At 35.4% G+C, this 14,034-nt stretch overlaps 1 protein-coding gene across 5 annotated transcripts in view; it reads left to right on the top strand.

Annotated features, from left to right (window-relative positions):
• Positions 1–2,542: 2,542 nt before the first annotated feature.
• LOC100256061 (uncharacterized) overlaps positions 2,543–14,034 on the top strand; it is a 28,829-nt gene continuing 17,337 nt past the window's right edge. For 4 of the 5 annotated variants that reach the window (XR_002032302.2, XR_002032303.2, XM_010665247.3 and 1 more), the window contains exons 1-4: positions 2,574–2,970; positions 6,354–6,444; positions 6,574–6,658; positions 7,905–7,989. Coding sequence is in view for 3 of the 5 variants with exons in the window: in XM_010665247.3 (XP_010663549.1) it covers positions 2,855–2,970; positions 6,354–6,444; positions 6,574–6,658; positions 7,905–7,989 (377 nt within the window). In the remaining 2 variants the exon portion in view is untranslated. Of the gene's footprint in view, positions 2,971–6,353; positions 6,445–6,573; positions 6,659–7,904; positions 7,990–14,034 lie in introns of all 5 variants that reach the window. The other variant, XM_002273746.4, reaches the window with a different exon arrangement.

The raw sequence follows: 14,034 nt of genomic DNA, 5'->3' as shown, positions 1-14,034 counted from the left end.
TTAAATTTATTTTATTTGTTTTAATTATTTATATACTTTTAAAATGTTGATGAATAATGAAATTAGGGTATGGGGTGGAGGGATGTTTGGAGGTTAGAGAAATGGACGATTTTGTCCTTTTATATATAGATTTAAAAATTAAATGGGTGGAAGTATTGGATGTATTTAATAATGATTATTCAAATAAACAAAAGGGAAGAAAAAAAAAGACTTTTTAGTGATCACAAGTTCACAATAAAGAATCAATCATTTTCCATTTTTAAAATCCTGATCTCGTAAAAGTTTATGGCGATGAAATATTTTATATCTTTATCATTGAGCCAGATGTCATATCACCCATTATCAGCCAATCAAATGGTGCCACATCAATTGTCGGCCAAACAGCCCTTCATCATGGAGTCTTCAAAGAACCCCTCACAACAAGCCACTTGGCCATTCAAAATCCAAAAAAATATCATCAAATAAATAAAGCAATTAACAAGTGGGTTGATATAAATGGAGGCCAGGGAATTTTTCTTGCCTGCCACAAATATTCTTGTTTACACTGGTGTTTGTTTGGGAAGCATGAAAACATTCGCCCTATGTAATGACCAAATTACCCACTATTTTGTCAAAAATAGGCTGCTATCTTTAATATTTTGATTCTTAATAGCGACTTTCTTTTGAGGGTATGTTTGTACATAGAATTTTTGTAACAGCCCCAGCTGGTCAACTGCCACAAAGCCTCAACCTTTAAGAAACCCAAAAAAAAAAAAAAAAAAAAAAAAAAAAGAAGAGATGAAACTCATGATTTTTTATCAAATGGGCACTCAATCTTAAGGAGATTGGTGGAAAATCAAATCAACTTTTCTAAATTTGACTATCTACTAAAAATCATTGTTACACAAATTTATGTGAATTTAGGTTTAAATTATAAAAATTTAAAAATACTCAAAATTGTTGAAAGCAAACCATTGAGAAATTCTTTTCTTAATATTTTCTTGAAATTAAACATAATATTAAAGTTTTAAATTTTCAAAATAATATTTTAATCCCTCAAAATATTTTTTTTATTACCTAAAATAATATATATATACTTCTTACCAAGAATTTTGTTCTAACACCCATTATTATTATTTTTTTAAAAATATTTGGATCATGCACTCTCTAACTTGGAAGGGCTTTTTTTTTTTTTTTCCTAAATATTTCTTATTTCAACATTCAAAAATAGTTAAAATTATCTTAGTTTTTCCTTTATAATTATCTTTTTTTTTTTTTCCTTTCAAGCCTATAATTTTACTTTAACTTCTTTTAATATTAATTGGTTAAAATTTGTGAAATAATTACCATATTTATGAATTTATCCTCTTTCATGTTATTATTTGAAGTAACTCGTTTTTTTATATAAATGTCCTCAATTGTTTTGAGTATTTGCAAGTATGTTTTAAAATAAATGATTATTTTTATAAGAAAATATAAGGGCGTTTTTATCAAATAAAGCCAACAAATTTATAATAAATTATATTCTAAAAATTGTGTTTTCAATTACATTTTTTAATCAAATAACCCTAATAATAAAAGCATAAAAGGAAGCAATAATATCATTATTGGATAAAACATCTATAAATTATATATAGAGATTTGTATAGGAAACATTAATATCATTATTGGGATGAATTATTCTCATAATAATAATATGTAGATTTATCCAATAAAATAGATTATTATTATTGCTATTATTATATCTTCGTATAAATCTTATGGAAATAGATAAATTAAGGTCGAAAATGATGTCAAATAATTATCATATGGAATAATTTGCCTATTATAATGGGAAATATCATTTTATAATTTTTTTGACTTTTTAATTTTTAAATTTTAATAGTCAGTTTGGTAGTGATTTTAAAAAACATTTTTAATTTTTTTTCAATTTATAAATCTTAAAAAGATTTTTAAAAACGTTTTAATATTTTTTTAGTTTCAAAATCCTTTAAAATTTTAAACATTTTATAACTCAATTATTTTTTTTTATTAAAAAATTATGTAAGAGTGTGTTTAATAGTGATTTTAAAAAGTGTTGCTAGTACTTTTAATACTTGAAAGTTTTTATATTTTAAGTATTAAAAATACTTCATAAAATCATTATAAAACATAAATATATTAATATATCATTTCATGCTTATAATTTTTTTTAAATATAGAAATTATTTTAGAGATAAAAATTGGAAAAAAAAAAAAGAAAAAAAAAAGACATCTTCCATATTTGTACAAAATCAAATATCTATATTTTTCCAAATAGATATTTATGACATAGGCACAATAATGAATGACCAGCCTTGTATTTTTTTCACCTTTTTTTTTTCTTAAAAATGGTATCAACTCACTATTTGTCCATTTTACCCTTTGGAAGAATTCTAACCAAATTAGTTAGAAAAAATGTAAGTGGAAAGAACAAAAGGGCAAAATGGTAAAAGGAAAAAAGGTAATGGGGGAGCGCCCCAAAGGAAATGAGCTTCTGGCTTCCCCTTGAAGCGTTGCTTTTACGTAAAAGAGAAGTCATTATTATAAAAACAAAGAAAAATAAAATAATAAAATAATAAAATAAAAATAAGTCTGAGAGAGAGAAAAGTGAGGGAGAGTAAATGCAGTTTGTTTGATACCATTGAATGGTAGAATGGTTTGGTCTGATATCAATTAATGGCGCCCACCGGAAACCCTGGTTTTCTTGTTCTTTTCTCACCCTAAAACCTTTCAGTTTCTGAACAAAAACGATTTTTTCTTCTTCTGGAAATCTACCCAGAAGAGAGAAAGGAGAGAGGAGGAGAGGAAAGAAGAAGAAAAAAAAAGGGTGTTTTTATGCTGAGGAGGAAAAGCCATGAGCTGGCGAAGAGTGGCGAAGTCCCTGCAGGCTCTCACAGCCCATTCCTTGCTTCTCTCCTTCACCCTTCTTCTCGTCCTCAAGCTCCATCACACCATATCCTACTCTTGGTGGTCAGTTCTTTTTCTCTCTGTGTATGTATGTACTTACATGTGTATGTATCAGTTTTTTATTTTTTATTTTTTTTGGTGGGTTTTTATGGGTTTGTATTTATCTGGTATTACTGAGGATGTGAATATAATGGTGTTCTGGTGTTGTGTTTGTGGGGTTTCAGATTTGATTCAAATGGGAGGGGGTTTGGAGACTTTATTGGGGTATTGAGCTGGGGAATTTTTTTGATAAATCACGAGTCTTTATTTTTGTCCCTTTTCTTTTTACTTTTTATTTTTTATGGTATGGTTTGAATTTGGTTATGTGTTGATGTATTTTTGGGGGTTTAGGACTGGATTGAATTGGGTGGTCACATTGAGTACCATGCTGTGAAAGTTGTAACAAGTGATGGGTATCAGTTTCTTAGTCGTGCTTCTGAATTTTGTTTTGTATTGATATTGTATTTGCATGGATTGGAGGTCACCAAATTGGTTGAGGATTGACGAAGGTATTTTTAGGTTGCGACACCAAAAGGGTTTTATAACCGTTAGGCTTTCACTTTATCCGTTACTATAATGTTCAATCTCTTTCTGCTTTGAAGTTGACTGTGCTTTAGTATATTGTTTGTGGGTTCCCAAATTGTTGAAAATATGTTTGGATTTGATTTCTTATGTGTTATTATTTCCTTTCTTTTATCCTTTCAACATCTTCAACAAGATTTGAAGGGGGCATTCATGGCTATCACTGGCATCTTATGGTACAGGATAAGATATATCAAATACGAATACATCTCACATGAGGAATGATACAGAAAATATAGAGTTTGATACTGGATCAGATTGGTCATTCTTAGTATCCCTTGTCAAAAGGTTGAGGTTTATGGGTTGCTTCATCAGACGCAAGTCCATCAAGTGCATGCAAGTGCATGTTTAACTTCTAAAGTCCTTGTAACTTATCAAAAAAAAAAAAAAACTTCTAAAGTCCTTGTAATTGATATGTGTGCATGTGCACGCATGGAGTCATGTCTGCCTGCAATTCCAAATAACTATTGTTTGTTCCTCATGGAGAAAATTTTCAATTCCATTCTCTTTGTCTGGCCATAAAAGTAATTTATTTCTGTATTTATAAAATGTTTTGGTCTCTTTCTATCTTTATCTTAATATGATTATGTTTAAAGCTTGTTAGGGTTTTCTATCAGTTTATTCTCTCCCTTTTTTTTTCATGCATTTGATGTATGGTGTATTTTTTATTTTTTGTAGAAGATAAGATCATGCTACCTCATTTTTACTTAATATGACTTTGGTGAATATTAAATTTTACACACAAATAAGTGATGCTTGATTTTATGTTATTGAGTTAGGGAATTCAAATGCTATGCAGCACATTGTAGAACCTTTCCATGTTGTTTATCAAAGTTGTTAAGTGTGCCTGACTATGATTTTGCTCAAACTTGCATGCAAGCCTATTACCATCCCCCCTCCTTTTTTTTTTTTTTTTTTTTTTTATGTTTTGCAAATCCAAGGGTATATTTGGATTGATATCATTTAACCTCAGTGCATATCTCCAGAAATGAATCTCCTAAATGTAATGGATACAAAATCCCCATTTTTAGTATTTAGTTAAAGTTGAAAATTTGGTATTTCTATAGGTGGAGCTTGGGGTTAGATGTCTCTCTTCACTTATTAAGACCCTTCTGTGTAAGTGGAGCTGAAGATGTGCATCTCACAGGGAAACATTTTGGAAGTGGGTCATAGGAGGAAAATGTGGGGAGGATCAAGGGGGGTGGCGTTCTTGTGAAGTGGGAGATGAGTACAAGGTTGAACTATGGAAAACTATATGGAAGGATTGGTGGCCCTTTCTAATAGTAGAACCTTTTTCTCTATGGATAACTGGATGAGGGTAAAGTTTTGGAAAGATAAATTGTGTGGAGATGAGCCTATGTGTATATCCTTTCTCTCTTTGTATGCATTAGCTTTATTGAAAGAAGCATGAGTGGTGGATTTATGGGACCGGACAAGCAAAAGGGGTCACTGAAACCCTTGTTTCTCGAGGTATTTGAATGATTGGGAGCTAGACAATGTAGAGATTTTTTATCTCTAGACTTGAAGGGAAGATGGTGATTAGGAAAGGAGAGGATAAGATGGTTTGGATGGATTCAATGAATCAAACTTTTTTTGTCAGAGCCCTATATTCCGTTTTGGAGCTGGGGAGATCAACCCCATTTCCAATTAAACTAATTTGGAATTCGGAGGTATTATCTAAAGTAGTCTTCTTCACTTGGGAGGCTAGCTAGTGAAAAGTTTTAACTTTAGATCAACTTCAGAGGAGAGAGTAGTTGTTGGTAAACAAATATGCTTTCTATGTAAAGTTGAAAAAGAATCTATTGATTGCATCCTCCTTCACTATGCCAAGACAAGAGTTTTATGACAATTATTAATTTTTTTGTTGGTGTTTCTTGGGTGATATCTTATACCATCAAAGAGACTCTCTTAGGATAACGTAACTTCTTTGTGAGGAAAAAAATGAAAATAGTTATGGAGAGCTACTTCTTTGTGCATTTCTTGAACAATGTAGAAAGAAATGTATCAAAGATCATATGAAAATGAGGAGCATTTTGACCAAAGCCTAAAAAGCACCTTTCTTATACTCTTCTTGTATTGGTTAAGTTTTCAATAGATGAAGGTTCAATGCCTTTAATTGATTTTATAGTTTGGTTGGGATCCCATTGAGGTAAGGAAAGTTTTTGATGTTCCCTTTTTCTTTTGGTTGTGCCTAATAGTGGTTCCTTTTGACACTTTTTATGATATAATCATTTTATTTGCCCATCAATAAAAAAAAATTATTGTCAGATTTTATTCCCATTCTAGTGTTGAATCTCAGGAGTTGGTGCAGATTTACATAACCATTCAAATAATATTTAAAAAATAGATTTATTTATAAATTAAAAAGGGAATAAAAATGAGTTTCCCACTTTCCCTATATCTTTATTTGCTAACAATGGGAATAAAGAAAATACTGAGTCCTACATGGATCAGGTTTCTTCTCAATTTTGAGAACCATATCCAAGGAAATCAAAACTGTCCAAAGCTGTGCACATCTCAAACAAGATAATCTTGTACTTGCAAATAAGGTGCTTATGCCCAGTTAAGGTGCATGGGAACCAATACCAGCCTAAGTTATAATATCAGTGGCCTCATAAATACCAGTGTAGATGAATGTAAAATTGAGTAGTAGATGTAAGTGTTTTCTTTAATAAGTTGCATAAATAGATAGATTGGTTAGAATGTGTGATTTGGATACTCAAAACAATGACATTGTTAGTATCAGAAGCTTGTTCCCCTTTTGGAATATTATTGTGTTTTCCATTTGGTTTTTAATTTCCATATGTCTTGATTTTGATATGCAGGATTATCTTTTTCCCACTTTGGCTATTTCATGCAGTTGTTGCTCGAGGAAGATTCTCTTTGCCTGCCCCACTAGTTCCACATAATCGTCATGTATGGCATTTGCCTTTCACTGTTTTTGGAATGCATCTTAGTGATTCTTTAGGTTGACATACAAATTTTAATCCATGATCAACCATAGTGACTTCGCATTATTAAAACATCTTTTTTTTTTTTTGACAGTGGGCACCATGTCATGCTGTTGTTGCAACACCGCTGCTTATTGCATTTGAACTTCTCCTTTGTATATATCTCGAAAGCATTTATGGTACTGAAGCTAACCCATTTAATCATTGTCAGTAGTTTAGGGATTTAGAAATACTTTTATGTGCTCCAAGTTTCTTTTGTAGTCTTTACTCATGAATGGGGAATTCATTAACACAATACTCTCTCCATAGGATTTGAAGACAATATTTTATAGTTTTTACATCTTATTGAATTTGGTATTCTTTGCAGAACTCTTGGGATTCAAAATGACATGATTTAGTGGAATTTTATCCCTCAAAAAGCATGGGAGATTTACCTTCCTTCTCTGTTTGAATGATTACATTTTTTTTTTTGGTTCTTTTTTGTTTTTCTTTCAATTGTTGTGCAACTACGAATGTCCTACAATTACTTACACACAGACACACACACAAAAAAAATAAAAATACTGACCACTAACTTTGTTGTAATCTAAAAAACCCATAGCAATTATTTTGATTTCATTAAGGTGTTTCCTAAATGGGTTAGTTGGTTAGTCCAAAAGAGATAAATCCACCCTAATAACGAATATGCCATGCGAGGTCAGGTTGTTTAACCAACTAACCCAAATTCAGCCAGATTAGTAATTTCCATTTAATTTATGGTACAACAAAAAATATAGTTACTGTAATATTATTTTATATATTTTGTAATATGGTCAGTTGGTTTTTTGGTTGAACCTTAATCATTAGGTTGGATTTGGGCTTGTGATAGTTAAATTTGGACCCAACCTGAATTATTTGAACAGAATTTATTGCTAGCTGCAAAACCTTATTCTGTGTTCTATATCCCATGTTATAGGACTTTACCTATCTTTCAATTCTTGAAAGTTTAATATTGAAACTTTTTACTTCACAAGAAAGGAACTTATCAATTCATTGGACTTCAAATCACATATTCACAAAGTTCTTAAATCTTGTGATCTTTCAAGTAAGAAGTTTCTGAACTTCTCACTAGAACTTGACCTAAAATTTTCAAGTTTGTTGAACTTATAGCTCTACTAGATCTAATATCCTCCTAAAAAAATATATATTGGGTTTCTCCTCTTCTGTTTTTTTATCAGATTTAGAAAATTGGGTAGGATTTCTCATCCTTCACTCGTATTTTTTCATTTTAATGAATATATTTTGTTTCTGATTTAAAAAAAAAAAGGGTTCCGTATTTTGGCTTTTGTACATCGAGTCTATCAGTCTCAAGTTCTGATAATTTCATTTGTAAGGAAAAAGTTGAAAAGTTTTCATATTTTTATTAATGCATTTTATCTTTAACAGCTTATGGTCATGCAGCTGTGAACTTGAAGATCATCTTTCTTCCCTTGTTGGCCTTTGAAATAACAATACTAGTTGACAATTTCAGGTACTTTTAAATTCACTAATTTACCTTAGTTTTTCGCCTGCTGCTGCTTGCATATATTGTTTCTTATTATCAGAGAAATTTTGATGTTTTCAGCTATGCTTTCTCTTTCTTGAATTTTGCTTTCCAGTATATTGAATATATAAATGGAAAGTATGATTGTTATTTGGATTGCCATTTGAGCCTTCTCCAGATCAGTGAAAAATAGGGATGGTTGTTGCACATAAAATCCTTGGGATACCTGAAGGCCTCAAAGAGGCTGTTTGTCTAGGGATGGACATGATGGTGAAAGGAGATGTGGCCTGGGTTATTAAGTCCCGTAGGGGGATCTAGCTATGTGCTCATTAAATGTGGAGTGTCTTTTGTACATCTAGGGATACGGTTATTTCCTTCTGGAGGCTGAGGTTGACAAACAATAAAGTGAATATGTCAGCAAAGAGAGGAGCTGGATCCCTAGTCACTTGTGTGGGGTATTGTATTCCCTATGACCCTTGTTTCTTGAGTGGGGGCAAGTATGTTTGTTCTGTAATTTGGCGATTTACTCTAATTTACTTTGGTAAACCATACTTCTATACATGTTTTCTTGGCATTCATTTGGAACTTCAAAGTTCTGCCTAAAGGAAATAATTTTGGATGACTAGTGGCTAATAAAAAGGTTAATAGCAATGATTTGTTAAAGCCCTTGGCCATTTTTTTTTTTTTTGATAGGAAACGACAACGGAATATATTGATAAAAAGAAGGTACAATTAGAAGGATGAGAAATCCTCCCACCAAAGAAAAACAAGACTACAAGTAATCAAATATAAGAAATACAACGAGAGAATAAGCAAACAGTCTATTTACACACCACTAACCAATCAAGTTGTAACACGTTAAGAGGTATCCCCTTAAAAACCTTAGAACAAAAAACCCATAGAGAAGCCAAAAAACGAATAGAATCCCAAAGATACCCTGAATTCCTTGCTTTATCCTCAAAAATCCTTGCATTTCTTTCCCGCCACACCACCCACATTAACGCGATGCACGCGTCTTTCCATAAAACAACCCCTCTCTTAGAAGATCCGAAACCATTAAAATTAGTAAAAAACATGTTAGAGATGCTCCTTGGGGAAACCCAATCCATCTTTGCTAATTGAAATAATCTGTGCCACAACCCCTTGGTCAAAGAGCAATGGAGGAAAAGGTGATCTACTGTTTCTCCATTCTTCATGCACAACTTACATATGTCGGGACTAAGTGCTTTGTGGGGTCTTCTCAATTGTAGCAAATCATTAGTATTAACCTTCTTGTGCGCCACCAACCAGACAAAGGACTTGACTTTGAAAGGGACTTGAGAATTCTAGACAAACTTAGTAGGGAACACTGGAGGCGACTCGGAATATTGGGATAAGGCCAGAAAGAAAGATTTGACTGTGAAAAGACTTGAAGGAGATAAGGACCAGGATCTCTTATCTGGAATCGAAGGAGATATGTGTAGACGATCAAGAGACCGCATAAGGCTTTCTAAATCTTCTATCTCAGAATCAGTAAGATTTCGGCGAAAATTGAAATTCCAAGAGAAAGGACGGGAATATCCAAGAATTGATGAAATAGGAGCATTTTTATCCGTGACTACGCTAAGTAATCTTGGATATTGGATTCCCAAAGGTTGATCCCCCCACCACAAGTCATCCCAGAACCGAATTCTATCCCCGTCCCCTACCACAAACCGAGTAAACTTGGAAAACTCTTGGAAGACTAGTGCAATGGCCTTCCAAGGACAACGATAAGACCATCTAACAATATTGTTGACATCCCAGCCATTGGAGTGTGATCCATAAATGCTTAAGATAACCTGATGCCATAGAGCTGAACCCTCCCTAGGATATCTCCACAACCACTTCCCTAAAAGAGCGACATTCCTCATAAAAATCTTTCCATAACCCAAACCCCCTCTCGACTTCGGCTTGCACACAACGTCCCAATTAACCAAATGGTCTTTTTTGCCTTCCCCTACGCCTGACCATAAAAATTCTCTTTGCATTCTCTCAATTTTTGCTGCCACTGAGACGGGAATCTTAAACAGGGAGAGAAAGTAACATGGCATATGGGTGAAACAAGATTGAATGAGGGTTATCCTACCTCCAAAAGATAAATACGCCTTCTGCCACCCATCTAATCTCCTTGATATCCTCTCAATCACTGGATCCCAAAAGCCACTCGCCTTAGGATTCCCTCCCAGAGGAAGACCTAGGTGAAGTATAGGCCACTCAGAAGCCTTGCAGTCAAGCATCTCGGCCAGCCTAGAAAGGTGATTCTGTTCAAGATTAATGCCATAGATGTTGCTTTTGTCAAGATTAACTTTCAAACTGGAAATATGCCCAAACACTAGTAGAACATTCTTAAGCGTCATCATATCCTCTTCTCGAGTACTAGAAAAGAAAATGGTATCATCTGCAAATTGTAAATGGGATACCCTTGTTCTGTTCCTACCCACCTTGAAGCCCTCCAAGACGTTTCTCTCCTCAGCTTTCAATAACATCCTACTCAATACATCTGCCACTATAGTGAACAAAAAAGGTGATAAAGGGTCGCCTTGTCTTAAACCTCTAGATGCCTTAACCCACCCTTTCGCATTACCGTTCACTAGGACTGCATAAGAAACCGAAGACAAACAACCTCTTATCCATTTCCTCCATCTAAGACTAAACCCTTTCATCTCCAACACATGATCCAAAAAATCCCAACTCACATGGTCATAGGCCTTTTCAAAGTCAATTTTGAATACAACCCCTTCCTCCCCTGTTCTTCTTTTCTCATCCACTATCTCGTTGGCTATGAGAACTGCATCCAAAATTTGTCTCTCTTGCACGAAGGCTCCTTGAGTGGAATGAATGGTCTCGTGAAGTACCCTTCTTAGACGCCCTGCTAACACTTTGGCTATTATCTTGTAGAGACTAGTGATCAAGCTAATAGGTCTAAAGTCTGAGATTCTCCTTGACATGCTTTTTTTGGGTAACAAAACTATAAAGGAAGCGTTGGTGCTCTGATTGATAATTCCGCTCCTATGGAATTCTGCAAACACTCTCACTAGATCCTCCTTTATCACTTCCCAACAATCTTGAAACACTGCAATGGTAAAGCCATCCGGCCCAGGAGCCTTATCCCTATCCATCTGAAAAATGGCCTTATAAATCTCTTCTTCAGTAAAGGGGGATTCCAACCTAGACGCACTCTCACCAGAAATAGGGGACCAATCTAAGCCTTCCACTCTCCACGATTCTCCAGAAGGACTCGCGTAAAGCTTTTCGAAATACCTTAAGATCTCCTCTTTTATACTCTCTGGATTATTCAACATTAGGCCACTTTCATTCTCCAACTCCTTGATAAATTTCCTATTTCGCCTGCCATTGGCCACCTTATGAAAAAATTTTGAATTGCAATCCCCTTCTTTTACCCATTTCACCCTAGCTTTTTGTCTCCAATGTATTTCTTCTCTCAAAATCAACTCCTCTAGCTCCCCTTTTCTTAAAGCTCTTTGGACTAAAAGTTCATGGGATAGTCCCCCTTCTTGCTCCAAGGAATCAAAGTTAGCTAAAACAGATAATATATCTTTTTTCTTTTTACTTAGCTCTCCAAAAGAAGTCTTATTCCACTCTTTCAATTTGGCTTTAACGAACTGTAATTTCCTCATGAACTTGTGCCCTTCCCACCCATTTCCTTGAAACTCTCTCCACCATCTTCCAAAATTCTCCTTAAAACTAGGATGTTGCAACCACATATTCTCAAACCTGAATGGCGTTGGTCCCCACTTGAATGGATTGGTTTCCAAAACAATCGGCTAATGATCCGAAGTCCATCTTGGCAGTACTCCTTGAAGACTTTGAGGAAATACTTGTTCCCACTCATTTGAGTACAAGAAGCGATCTAATCTCTTGCATACTGGATTCTCTTGCATGTTTGACCAAGTATGTGATGCGCTCCTTAAAGGTGAATCTATCAATTCGCAATCTCTTATGAAGTCATCAAAATCCTTCATGCTTGGGGTTAATTTAGAACCTCCCAATTTTTCTGAACTTCTCCTTATAACATTAAAGTCGCCGCCCACACACCAACGCGGATAAGAGAGCCCAACAATGTTTGAAAGCTCCACCCAAAAATCCTTCCTGAGAGCTGAGTTGTTTGGGCCATAAACTGCAGATAGCCACAAAGATTCGCGTTTGTCCATCGCGAACTTGATTGAGACCGAAAAAGAGCCTAACACTACCTCCTCCCTACGCAACTTTTTAGAGTCCCATATGATCAAAATCCCACCCGAAGCCCCACTTGTCGGAAGGGCTGCCCAATCCTTATTTCTGGCTGACCAAACACTACCCACAAACCTTTTGTCACACTCCTCCTTTTTAGTTTCTTGAATCATCACTACATCCGGCTTTTCTGATCTCAGAAAATCCTTAACCACCCTTCTCTTTTTCTTTGAACCCAAACCCCTGGTATTCCAATTGATTATCTTCATGTGAAACTCTCTGACCCTGATCCCGAACCAAATCCAATTGGTCTCACAATCCTGTAGAGCATCTGCTCTTCCTCCTGGAATATACCTTGATATCCAGAGACTTTAAAACCTCACGTACTTTTGCCATTTTCCTAGGGGATAGTCCTTCTATTTGGAACTCGCCCGGAGGAGAGCCCGCAATGCCTCCCAGGTTAACTGCAGCCTTACTGGAAGTTGAGAGAGGGTTGACACTCTCACACATCTGGTAGGGACAAGCAGGCTGGATCACCTCCATTTCTGAATTAGGGATATCAACAGGAATTTGACCTTTGAAAGCATCGTTGACTTTTTTGAAAAAAAATTCGGAATTTACTCGGTTTTCCGTAGGAGCCAAAGATTGAGAAACTGAAACGAGAAGCATGGGGGTAGAAGGACTCAGAATGGGGACGGAAGGGTTCAAGAGGGAATTAGTGAAGCCACTAGAAGAGGGAATATATTGCTGGGTAGACTGAAAAAGTGAAGGCGTTACCTCCAGAGATTCCGCAACCATCGAACCACAATTCCCCAACAAGTTAGGCCCTTTACCTCTGGTTTCTGGCGAAGAAGGCATAACCATGACTGCTGAGCCACGAGGATCAGACCCCACTCAGCCCAAAAATCCTTCCATATCTTCGTCAGATGAAGCATTGTTCGGATCCTCTTCCTTTCTCGGCGCCGAAGCCCTTTCCCCTAAATTCTTCTTGCGAAGCCTTGGAAATCGAGGAGAAAAAAGAGAGCTTGCACTTAAACCTCTTTTCGCCTGAGATTCGGCACCTGAATCTTTTGCCTTTGAGTCCTCTTCGCTATCCACCTTGGTCTTTCCGCGCGAAATGGGCTCGCTGCTACACCGGATTCCCCGTCGGTGCTCTGAGCTTGGGGGAAAGAAGGTTGACCACAGCTTCCTTGAACCGTGCAGCACCCTGCTCGATTGGACCTCGAGGAGTCCGGGGTCTGATTTCCCCTTTTCGTAAGCCCTTGGCCATGAACACCTTTTTCTTACTGCTTAATTGCCTGAGTTTGAGGTATGTATTATTTTGAGTGACAGGTGTTCTTTGGGTTTTTGCTAGAGATGTAGGGTCTTCTTGAGAAGATTGCGCTGTATGTTGAGGAAAAGATGAGGAGGATAACCTGTTATTTGCATTTGTATCAGTAACTGATGGCTACTCTTATTCTATAAGGATGTTTTTGGAACTTTCATCTACCTCATTTAGGTAGGACAAGAATTTTGCTACTTTGAACTCTTCTCACTATTCAGGAAGTACCTTAAGACAATTGATAAGAGGATGATAAACAATGTGTGCCTCCAGAGTCTTTAGGATCCCGTAGTGTTCACTTGAAGAATCATGCCTTGTTTACAGGAGAAGAATGTAGAGTACAAGTTATAAATTTTGGATAAGTTTTGAGCTTGTATACCTCTTCTTCGGTGTATTCCAAAATTTTCTTTTAGGAACACCATGATAAAGGCTATATGAGGCTCTAAGCTAATATCAAGCTAAGTCATTACCATGGTGTTTTCTTTTGCACTAGGAAGAAA

The sequence above is a fragment of the Vitis vinifera genome, chromosome 17, assembly GCF_030704535.1.
Source record: "Vitis vinifera cultivar Pinot Noir 40024 chromosome 17, ASM3070453v1".
Lineage (NCBI taxonomy): Eukaryota > Viridiplantae > Streptophyta > Magnoliopsida > Vitales > Vitaceae > Vitis > Vitis vinifera.
Note: the sequence above shows the minus strand (reverse complement) of the source record. Positions and strands in the feature narration are given on the sequence as shown.